This window comes from Ictalurus punctatus, chromosome 2, assembly GCF_001660625.3.
Source record: "Ictalurus punctatus breed USDA103 chromosome 2, Coco_2.0, whole genome shotgun sequence".
Taxonomy (NCBI): Eukaryota; Metazoa; Chordata; class Actinopteri; order Siluriformes; family Ictaluridae; genus Ictalurus; species Ictalurus punctatus.
Genome location: NC_030417.2, coordinates 7329967 through 7342552, shown reverse-complemented (window position 1 = coordinate 7342552; position 12586 = coordinate 7329967). Strand labels below are relative to the sequence as shown.

General features: G+C 34.9%; 1 protein-coding gene across 4 annotated transcripts; it reads left to right on the top strand.

The window, feature by feature from the left end:
* Positions 1 to 1022: 1022 nt before the first annotated feature.
* LOC108279694 (uncharacterized) lies at positions 1023 to 11449 on the top strand. Of its 4 annotated transcripts, XM_053687269.1 has the most exons (5): positions 1023 to 1909; positions 4950 to 5627; positions 7713 to 7882; positions 8032 to 8285; positions 10755 to 11449. In XM_053687269.1, exons 2-5 carry the CDS (start codon positions 4974 to 4976, stop codon positions 10874 to 10876), a joined length of 1200 nt encoding a protein of 399 aa, XP_053543244.1. In that variant the 5' UTR covers positions 1023 to 1909; positions 4950 to 4973; the 3' UTR covers positions 10877 to 11449. The 4 variants fall into 4 exon arrangements, with proteins under 4 accessions (XP_053543244.1, XP_053543236.1, XP_053543239.1 ...); XM_053687261.1 differs by lacking the exon at positions 10755 to 11449 and having other exon boundaries at positions 1032 to 1909; positions 8032 to 10218; XM_053687264.1 differs by lacking the exons at positions 1023 to 1909; positions 10755 to 11449 and having other exon boundaries at positions 1922 to 5627; positions 8032 to 10218.
* Positions 11450 to 12586: the final 1137 nt, after the last annotated feature.

Genomic DNA, 12586 nt, shown 5'->3' with positions numbered 1-12586 from the left:
AAAAAGAAAAAGAAAAAGAAAACTCTGCGAAATCCTGTACGGACACTTAAAATGTTTCTTACTGTACATACATATTTGTAAATGTAATATTAGTGGGACACAAATGAGACACCAATATTACGATTGCCACATACACAGTTCATATTAAAGGATAAAGTGCAAAAAAAAAAAAAAAAACATGACAGGACTGAATTCTAAAGCCCTCCCCCAAAACAATGAAGTGAGTCAGGCTGTGTGTGTGTGTGTGTGTGCGCGCACGCCCTCGACTGCTGATCTGAGATCAGTTTTATTTCTCCATCATTATTACGAGTAGCATATTTGCTCGAGGATTGCTTTTTGAGAAGGCAAAGCTGTTCTGAGATCAGTATATAGGATGGCCGTCTTCCCAGAAAGACGTGTTATCATCTGGCTAATGTGATCAACATGCTTCTTTTTGGATGCCCTCTGTGTTTTACGTGTGATTTTTGCATTGTGTTTTGCCTGTTTTTGGATTTGCGTGACCTGAATTCGAATAATGTGAGAACATTAATATCTGATGCGTGCAACTATGCTTGACTGCAGTTCATCAGTAAGTTTAAACTATCCTCAGGGTTTGCACAATGTTCATGCAATGTTCCTGTTGTTGGATGGTTTGCAGTGTTGCCTGTTTGTTCACCATTTTCACCCATTACCTTTTCATGCAGCTGTAAAAATGTGTGTGTGTGTGTGTGTGTGTGTGTGTGTGTGTGTGTGTGTGTGTGTGTGTGTGTGTGTGTGTGTGTGTGTGTGTGTGTGTGTGTGTGTGTGTGTGTGTGTGTGCAGGAACCCACATAAATGGGGCAAGTCTTTTGGGATCAGCCACATCGGCAGTAAGCTGAAGCCGATGGAAGGTGCAATGCTGCCCACTTACACCATGGTTGATGGGTAAGAGGTTGGGAGTTCGAATCCCACCTCCGCCCTTTGTGTGCAGAGTTTGCATAGGCTGATTGGAGTTTCCAAATTGTCCATAGTGTGTGAATGGGGGGGTGTGCATGTGTGTGTGATTGTGCCCTGTAATGGGTTGGCACCCTGTCTAGGGTGTGTCCTGTCTTGTGCCCTAAGTTCCCTGGGATAGGCTCCCCTGTGACCCCGTGTAGGATAAGTGGTATGGAAAATGGATGGATGGATGCAACTGTCCAACAATGTGATGAAATTGTGATAAAAGCCACACTGACTGCATTTACCACTGCGTTTAAATTGTCTTTTTACTCCACATCATTGTAAGCAAACAGCCATGGCAAGGTTAGAAATAAGCTTAAATAACATTTGCATATTGAGTTGGTAAAATATAGTTGTTTTCTTAAAGTAGAGATTTGTTATTTGGCAGAAAAACAGAATTTTAGTGAAAACCCTTTTTTTTGGAATCTGGTTTGGTTTGACTAAAAAGGGTTTGACTAAAGATTTCCAGTAAAATAACGCCGAGGAATTATGCTGCATTCAAGGTGAACTTGTAATTCCCTGCCTACAACCAGTAAAAGACACTGAAAACACCCCCTCAACTTGAAATTTCAACTCATCAACTTGGGGTTTTCTCCTCAACTACCAGTTCCTTCCCTGTTTATCAAGTGACATCAAATCAACAAGGCCTCTCACACTGTGAACAGTGTAAAGTCTCCCTTCTCTACAATAAAATGAGTTTATAGTAGTATTGGCTTTAGATCAGTTAATATAGAGACACAGAAATTGGTTAAATCTACAAACATGTTTCTGAACTCTATAACTACTTTGAACAAGAGAACTAGGCTGTAATAACGTGGACTATTTTACATGTAAAACTACTCTGTCATGATAAATCACTCCCACAATGGGTGTCAATGGGTCATGAAAGCAAAACTAAATCTGTATTCTTCACTGTAGCGATAATCTCGTCTATGTCCATCTGGTCTCTCATGTAAGTATGTTTTGCATTTTTATTACCCAACACCACAGGTCTGATTTTGTCAGGTATTTCTCTTTTATCAATCTATAACAGTAAAAAAAAAAAAAAAAACATGATTAGTTGTTGATTATTTATTTGTTAAAAGATAAGTAATTCTTTTGTAATATATTTATTATATGTTACATATTTGATGTGATTAAATTCTGTGATAACTGATAAATAATGTAAATTGAGAAAGTTTGAACACATCTAGGTTACATAAGATAACACTTAATAACAGTTTAACACTGTTTTAACTAGTTTTAACTCTCTCTCTCTCTCTCTCTCTCTCTCTCTCTGAACACTATAGGAACACTAATTCCACAAAATCTCCCACTTACTCACTTTTACTGTTTTTATACATTAAAAAAATTAAAATCTGTCTTCTTTATTCAGACACAGCAATGCGTTGATCATGTCTGAAGTATAGAATGTTGCATTCTGAGGTTCCTTCATCTGGGTGATTTTTGAGGGAACTATTTTTGATACAATAATCAAGTGCATAAGTCAGACTGTAAAACAGGGGAAGGGGAGGATGCGGCAGTGCCATTTTGCTATATATTATAAGCGCTATAAATTGCTATAAATTATAAGTGCTATATCTTATAAGATATTTTGGCTTAAGATTTTATTATTCATTATTTCTAGCTCATTTCCTCACTTCTTGTTTTCACCAACGATAATTTAGGTGAGTCCCAAGCTCACTGCCTAATGCTGTTATATAAGGCTTCTGGCATGTTTCTCCTCACTCTTCATCCTGTTTTATAAAGCAGATAATTTTGGATATCTAGGCTTTGTAGGTGATGTACAATTTAATAGTTTAATGTAACCCCCGAAAAAAAAAACTCTTACTTTTCTTTCATTATTATCATTTTTGTGTGTAGTTATTTTGTTATAATTATACTTTGTAGTCTACTAGAATCTCAAGATCTTATTTTTTTCCATTTCAAGCATACATCATTTATTTATTTGCATATGCAGATTCCTTCACATATCCTCCCTCTCTTTCTCTTTCTTTTTTTTAATTTACATTTTCTTACTTATTCTGTCTAAATATTACACATATTAAAAAGTAAATTGTTTGCCCATGAATAAGAAAAGGCTAAAACAGTATGCCTGAATACAAAACAAAATAATATAAAATAAACTTGTCTTCCAGTGACAAGGTTTTCAACTTTAATATTTAACAAAAATTTTGGAAATTTACACAGTATTTGGAAGTTGCTGTTAGTAGTGAGATATCCACAGATATACACTGGTGCTTGAAAGTTTGTGAACCATTTAGACATTTCTATATATCTGCAGAAATTTGACCTAAAACATCACCAGATGTTAATTAACATATGTCTCCTGTGTTTATATATTTCTGTAAAGCTGCTTTGAGAAAATGTCCACTGTTAAAAGCGCTATACAAGTAAAATTGAATTGAATTGAATTGAATTCTAAGTATGCTGGTCTACTTGGATAACATTGTGGTCAAATACATCAATCACCAGGATGGCAGGAGTTGGATACTGAAATCTCACTTGCCACCATGACACAATGGCGCAGGGGTCTGTAAACACGGCGCATATGCCTAGGATAATGTTTGCACATAAAAGTGGTTTCCTAGATCTGGAAGACATTTGGCAGAAGCCCGGTGGACCTCTTCAACTCAAACTCAACTCACTGTTCATTATAGTTCTCTCAGGCAGAGATGAACAGTCTGATAGAAGAGGACGCACTAGTGCACAGCCTGTCTGCAGTCCATGAGTTTCCACCTCTACTGCTGATTCTGCCCAAAATACACCGAATTTTACAATCAGAATACAGAATCTTGCTTGTGGCAAAAGTAATCAGTTAGGCCGTGGTTTCCACTACTGCTTTCTCCAGTGGATGAAATACTTTAGGGGCTTCTTCTCTGAAGAGATCATTTGTCCAAAATGGACCGAATGATTTGGCATCCTTGGATCTGTGGGTTTGGCCACTTGGAATGAAGAGGAGTACTGCAACCCAGCAGTTAAAAAAACACTCCTAAATGCATGAGCCCCTGGTACACAGACCTTTTGTGTAAAAATTACTATCCTTACTACAGGGAGGACATTAGAAATAGACATTAGAAATTTCTCATTTGTGATGAAGGTGTTTGTGGGGTTTTTTGCAGTGTATAGCAGAACAATGGATGGTGTCTCACTAGGTGGTTCTTAAACTTGTCAAAGCATTGCTGAAGGGACCATGATGTGACACACTCCCCTAAGAGCATTTTTATATCGGATTCACATGGGTCCCTTTTTCTTTTCTTTTTTTTATTGCTTTTCATACTATGATACAAGCCTGGGTTGGCTGGTTTCATGAGTAGTGTGCTCTCAGATTTAAGTAGAATGGTTGTACAGAAACAAACCCATTTTTATTGTTTACTATTTTGGAGGCTATGTAAACTGTGTTGTAGGGCTGCCATGGGAACCCTTTTAGGATACATGGCATCATGGACTCCATGAAGTATCAGGTGATTTTAAATTACTGGCTGCCTCTGCCAGGAACTTACAGATGGGTCCTGTTTGGATCTTCCAGCAAAACATAGCCCAAATCCACACAAAAATGGTTCAATCTTCACAGAATCACACTATGGCCATCATAGTCCCCTGACCTAAACCCAACTGACATGTGAGTTGAGCTGAGGAGGAAAATACTAGGACCCTGGAGGATCAGTATTGACTCTGTATAAAGGAGTGGTCTCTAGATTCCTAGTATTTACAAATCTCTTCAAGCATTAGAGGACAAGAATAATTCACTTCAATTAAGGTTAGAACCATCTCATATTTTCTGTTTGAGATAAGCTAAATAACCAAAAATTTTAAACCTAAGAAAATTTTTTTTTAACCTATGAGTCAGGCTATTTGATAAACTACTTATAAACAATGTTCATAGTTGAAAAATATCAAAAGAATTATGCAAGATAACACTCAAATGTATTTTTCATTTGAGATTTTACATTTCCCAGAACCTAAATGATTCCTGTATTTTCTAATTTCAGTCACTGCCCTTTTGCTGTTCTACCATGGATACGGCTTATGAACTGTGTAATGAGCTATTCAGTTGGATTGATAAGCAGGAGCAATGTGCAGAAGATCTCATGGGTCTAGCAGATGAACTGGGGGAGATAATGAAGGCAAAGAGCAAACGCCAGTTTCAGATAAACACAGCAACCTTGATTACTTACTTCAACATGCTCATTTTCGGCATTTCATTGTTTTTGCTGTCAGTTCTGCCTGCACTTGGTGTTGCGTTCGTGCTATTGGGATGTGTTTCATGTGGACCGAGTTCTCTAACTCGTCTTACACACACAATTGTGAAGAAATGGAAGTCCAGTACAGCAATTGAAAATGCAGAGAAGACAGCTGATGAAATTAAAAAGATTCTGAACAATATTGAGAGGCTCCAGAAGAAGCTGACAGAGGAGTGTGAGATTCAAGGCCTTAAGGCCTCATCCTCCAATGAAGTACAGTGTGAAATCACAGCAAGGATCCTGAAGGCCATTGCCAAACGGATGAAGAAAGATCTGCCTCTCAATTGCCTTAGGCACCTCTTGAGGAATGAAGACATAGCTTCAGAGATTCATTTAGACAAAACCTTCTACCGAAATGTCAGTGTTTTGCTAAAAGTTATTGGATATTCTTTCTTCTCTCTGAAAACAATAACACAAACAGACCAGGTATGTTTACAGTTGTATCATAACTATACATATTCACACATTCTGTACATAGAAAAAAAAAAAAAAAAAGTGATTTTTCATCTTGGGATAAAGGTGATTCAGTCAGTATAACTTTGTGTTGATTTGAAGTGAGTCTTTCCTGTAAGGGGTCAAATGCACCCAAACCATGCCAAACAATGCCTCTTACAACATAGCAGAGTCACCATTTTACCTTTATTTGTCATGTGTGAATGTTACAAAAATCATTTTTAAAGACTCAATAGTGGTATGAATGAAATTTAACTGAAAAAAGACAACTTGCCATTCATTATTTGAGTCATCACTGTGAAATTACCTTCAGGTCTTTTAAGGATAAACACAAATAAGCATAAACAACATTTCATCCCTGTTAATACTCCTTAATATGTAAATGATCTAAAATTCTATGACATAGATCTTATGTCTTAGTGCTGGATTTGATACTGGTTTTGATACTGGGTTTGATACTGCCATTTCACTTGACCTTCTGGGGTGCATAGCCTCTGTCGTAAGCTGTGACAAAAAAAGAGAACACGTTGAATCATGTTAAGAAAGAAATATATACATTTATTAACATAAAAAAGGATAACACAACTAACACCAAAAGCATGAACAGGGGAATTGAGCCCCGAGGAATGAAATGAGGCTGCTTAAATAGCCGACACAACCTCTGACACAGGTGTAATCGTTGATTTGGGCACCGCAAAGAATGTAAATAAGTGAGCAGATTATGATCAGTATATATGTCAAGTGGAACTAACACTGATCCTATGTACACTTCCTAATGTTCCAGGACCCAAATTAAAGCTAATGCTTCTTTCTCAATAACTGAGTAATTGAACTGATAGGGGGGAAACATTTTAGAAAAATAGCTAACAGGTCAACCTGTAACAACACCGCTCCTGCACCCACATTACTAGCATCCACACACAACCTAAAGGCATGGTCGAGGAATATTTGCACTGGTTACTTAACAATTATGTACATCACAGAACTGTTGAACACTCATTTCTGATTGGACAGAGGTTATTGATAATTTTCTATAACCGTAGATCTTTGTCTGCAAGGTTTACATTACTCATTCTAATTCTAGAATACTACTTGTTTCTACAGTGATAACTTAGACAAGGGCTTGTATAGCACAGACTCCAGATAAATAAATGTGCCTAAATATTGATTAATGCAGTTTTCTGTGAGAATCCTTGGGATTGGGCAGCACCAACATGTTAGAACAGTCATATGTAATGCTGTTCCTTTCAGACACAGGATGAAAGGCTTTGCGTTTTCTGTGTAACATGACAAGCTTCACTTATTAAGAGAGAAAAAAAGGAGCCTGGTGATGGACCAGGTTGGTGAGGACAAGTTTCCCAGCCCGGGTACCCTGCACATTTTAGTGTTTTCCCTACTCGTAATATAACAAAGCAGATAATTAACAGCCCTTTCTTGTTTACAGGTGAATTCAGTGCAGGGAAAACACCAAAATGAGCAGGACAGACAGTATTTCAGGACCAGAGATAAAAACTTTGGGCCATATGAGAGAATATGAATTAGTGGACAACAGGTAAATAGGAGGCTGTTGATAGTTGATGGGAGACCAATATGAACTGATTAAACAAGTGTAATCAGGTGTGGACCCTGTTCTACAACCTTAAGCATAAAACTATATATATAAAAAATAATAATAATAATAAAGAAAGAATTTAAAGGGATGCATATTGTTCTTTAATTAAAATAAATCCTTGGCAAATTGCTGTAGAATAAGAGCAACAAAACACCTCACTTCACATCTGGCCATATTATACTACATCGCTGATTATTTTCCTACAACACACCCTGTCATGTTTTATTCCTTACTAGTATGATCATGTGAGCTATGTTACTGTGCAATCTGTAATGTGTTGAGAAGAAATGACAGATTTATTCTTCCCAGCATAGCCTCATCATATAGCGGTGAGCCAAGAAATGCTGAGATAATGATATTTGGATAAAATAGTGCTATACAAATACTTTATGATATGAAACAAATTACTATTATTGTTCAGATCATTTTCACTCGTTTTCCTCCAGGTCACAGAAGGAGTCCTTGGGCTGGTGTTGACACTTACTGATTCGGTTAGTAACTGTGAAAAACTGATTAAAAACAAACAACAACCAGAAGATATCAACTTTCTGAAGACAAAAGCTAGTGAAATTTGTGACGCTATGATGAAATTAAGGACGCAACTGAATGACATAAAGTAAGTACTCAGATGCATATCATTTAAATGGTATGTTGATTGACAACATATGTAGGAATGCTTACTATACAATACTAAGCTAATAATGTAATGTATCTTGTACATGTGTCTCCCTGTAAGATTTCATCACCTCTGAATTTATGTTTCAGAGAGATACTACTTCAAATGGAATGTGACATGGATTTAACTGAGAAGATAGTTGGTTCTCAAATCTACAAAGGCACCATTAACATAAAATACAAGCAGTACCAAGCGCAGATAGAGAACTTTATTGTCATGTGTTCAAACCACACAGAACAGAAGGGCATAGGAGCAAAATGTTCCCCAGGCGAACGCAAATTAAATGGGGAAAAGGAGTCACAGGAGTCCACTGGATCAGAAGACAGTCCTTCTGATGGAGAAAGTAAGAGGAAGAAACTTACATCTGAGCAGAAGCAATCTGATCTACAGCTTACTATGGAAAAAAAGGATGTGAAGTACAGACTGCCACAGATAACCTTATCCAACGTGCGCTCGCTTCCAAACAAAATGCAGGAGCTCAAAGAATTGTTGATGATAATTCAAAATGTAGAATTTCTATTATTTAATACGAGTGATCTGATTTTCTTCACAGAGACATGGTTAAAGGAAAATTCTCAAGTCTGTCATTACAACTTGAGTGAATCTGGGTATGCCCATATAAGGTTAGACCGTAATGCAGAGGAAACCCAGAAAAGTAGAGGAGGGGGACTGATAACATATATAAAAAACGACTGGGCAGAAAGCCTTGAGATGGACAAATCCATTAATACACCAAACTATGAGTTAATGAGTTTATTAATTAAACCAAATAATCACCCTGAGGATAGTCCAGTATTGATCTTCATCCATGTGTATATCCCAGGGCGTAATCGTATAAAAGATACCAGAGAAAAAATACATGACATTTACCTAGATTACTTTAACAGTAATAATCGTGCTCGTATTTTCTTATTGGGTGATTTCAACAAGTGCAAAGTCACTCTTGACCTGGAGCAATATGTCACATGCCCAACTAGAGGTAAGAACATCCTTGATATGTGCTATGGGAATGTGCCAGAGGCTTATAGATGTGTATGCAGTAGACCACTTGGCAAATCAGACCATAACGTAATTCATTTGCTTCCCAAAGACAATCCCGAGTCAGATATCCATTTTAACCCATGTGACCATAGGTATGTTAATACAAGGATAGCGCAAGAAAGAGCAAGAATAGAGCAAGAAAGAGCAAGAATAGAGCAAGAAAGAGCAAGAATAGAGCAAGAAAGAGCAAGAATAGAGCAAGAAAGAGCAAGAATAGAGCAAGAATAGAGCAGGAAAGAGCAATAATAGAGCAAGAAAGAGCAAGAATAGAGCAAGAAAGGGCAATAATAGAGCAAGAATAGAGCAAGAAAGAGCAGTAAGAGAAACCCTATTAACATCTTTATTTTTTTAAATCATATATAGACTTTATTTACATTTAAGTACACATTGAGAAAGAACTAGCCTTGTGTACCTTAGCACCAGAGACACCACTGTGTCATTGACTTGAGAAAAGACTCTTCTCCTTCGCATCAAAGTAAAAAAAAAACAGCTAGAAGATAAGTAAATAGTTACCAGTAAAGTAATTACTTATTTAAGTATTTAAATAAGAACTAACTCGTTACAGTATGACGTCAGAAATATGTAACTTTCGACATCCATGTGTTTGAGTGAAGTGTATACTCACTGTTATAAATTTAACAAGCTAATATATATGTACACTGATCCAAAGCACATCCAAAGCAAATACAGTAGAACTCATTTAAAACGAAAGTGCTGCTTTAAGGTTGATGCTGTGAGCTGCCATGGTGATTTGACACCACTTGCTGCACTTGGCACTTGCTGCACTTTCCAAGTGCGGGGGGGTGGGGGGGGGTGTCTTTGTTTTTTGTGTAAAAAAGGTGTAAAGCTACCATGTTGCTAGTCTACAATTTATTCAAACAAATTGCTTTGCTACATATTATGATGCTAATTAAATATTTTATTGAGGTTAATGAGGTTTACCATTATTCCCCAGAAGGATCTGTAAAAGTATCGCAGGACCTGGGCAACACGAACCAACCCACAAAAATTGCATAATGTAGACTGGGTGTGGATGGTACCAATAAGTATCGTGTAATTATCTTATTAACTTAGTTGAACAACTTTTATATATTACATACCAGAGAAAGGGTAAGAAGTGTGTATTTAGTGCATAACTTTACATTTTTTAGTGATATTTTACATTATATTATACTGTATTTTACTAGATTACACATATTTTACAATTTATACTATATTAAACATCTTTCACCCTATATTATACTGTATTTTACTATATTAAACATTTTACTCTATTGTATTAAACATATTACACTTTTATATTGTTTTATATATATATATCCTTTCTGAGTCGGGTTCCTCTCAAGGTTTCTTCCTCTTAAAACATCTTAGGGAGTTTTTCCTTGCCACCGTCGCCACTCAGTGGCTTGCTCAGTTGGGATAAATTCGCACCTTTAATATCTGTATACCGTGTTGATATTTCTGTAAAGCTGCTTTGAGACAATGTCTATTGTAAAAAGCGCTATACAAATAAAATTGAATTGAATTGAATTATTGTATTAAACATTTTACACTATTATATACTGTATTAAAGATATTTTACACTATATTGTATTTAACATATTTTACACTATTATATACTGTATTAAAGATATTTTTACACTATTATATACTGTATTAAAGATATTTTTACACTATTATATACTGTATTAACCATATTTTACACTTTATTATATTGCATTAGACATATTTTACACTAACCCTGCCCTGTGCCTGATGTTCCCTGGGATAGGCTCCAGGTTCCCCCGTGACCCTGAAGAAGGAGTAAGCGGTAGAAGATGGATGGATGGATGGATATTTTACACTATTATATACTGTATTAAACATATTTTACATTATTATATACTGTATTAAACATATTTTACACTATTATATACTGTATTAAACATATTTTACACTGTATTATATTGTATTAAACATATTTTACATTATTATATACTGTATTAAACATATTTTACACTGTATTATATTGTATTAAACATATTTTACATTATTATATACTGTATTAAACATATTTTACACTGTATTATATTGTATTAAACATATTTTACACTGTATTATATTGTATTAAACATATTTTACATTATTATATACTGTACTAAACATATTTTACTGTATTATATTGTATTAAACATTTTACACTATATACTGAATTAAACATATTTTACATTATATACTGTATTAAACATATTTTACACTTATATACTGAATTAAACACATTTTACAATATTATATACTGTATTAAACATATTTTACACTGTATTATATTGTATTAAACATTTTACATTATTATATACTGTATTAAACATATTTTACACTATATTATATTGTATTAAACATATTTTACATTATATACTGTATTAAACATATTTTACTGTATTATATTGTATTAAACATTTTACACTATTATATACTGAATTAAACATATTTTACATTATATACTGAATTAAACATACTTTACACTGTATTATATTGTATTAACCATTGTATACTATTATACTGTTTTACTATATTACACATTGTACACTGTATTAAAATCTTTATTTATTTTAAAGAAGAAATTCCATATGAGTAGTCCGCTCTAGCGCTTTTTAACAGTGTCAGTAATTTACCAAAACATCTGAGGAAATCTGGTACTGCGTATGGTTTTGCCACTGCAAGTGCAATGTCTTTTCACCTTTCTCTGTAGAAAACAGTACTGAACTTATACAAGGCACTGAAATGAAGTTAACTGGGCTTTAACCCTTTGATTTACACAGTATGTCTAACATTTGAAAGTGCTAAATATTTTACTGTGACACAAAGGTTAATTAAATGAGAATGCATAATATGCATAAAATGCAAAGACTATATATTTTACATTTGAGAAATATTGTATCATTACTGATGATTTTAGAAGCATGCCTTTGAGCAGGACGCAGAGTATAAAGGAACCGTGGCCCTCTGGTTTGGCCAAATTGGATCAATGGCACAGAAGAATCTCCAGCAACCATGTGACTGTAATCAGAAGTGTGAACACACACAAGAGGTATGAAGTGTGAATAGGATGATCTAATTAAAGCAAATTATATATATATATATATATATATATATATATATATATATATATATATATATATATATATATATATATATACATACATATATACATACATATATGTGCATGATATTTTTCATTTATCATCATTATCATAAGACATTTTGATAAAGGCCTATGGCTGAAATTTGTTTCAAATGTACAGTAAACAGTAAAGTTAATGCCCGTGTGTAAATTAACTTCGGTATTTTTAATAAGTAATACTTAAAAGGTTCCAGACTGGTTGAATCTCAGTCTTGAATATGTTTGAAAAGATGGCAAGTGTGTGCAAATCTGATTTATTTAACCGTTTTCTTGGTCAGGGTCAGGGTAGGTTCATAGTGTTAATGTCTGAGGAACTTGAAGCTGATGTCCTGTTGAGTGTTATAGGGGTGAAGACTTTGTGTTCGGTGTTCGCTTTAAGGCTTGCAGTTATTGTTAAGTGTTTCACAAATTTTCCTTAGTTGACCCAGTTCATGCTTTTCAGT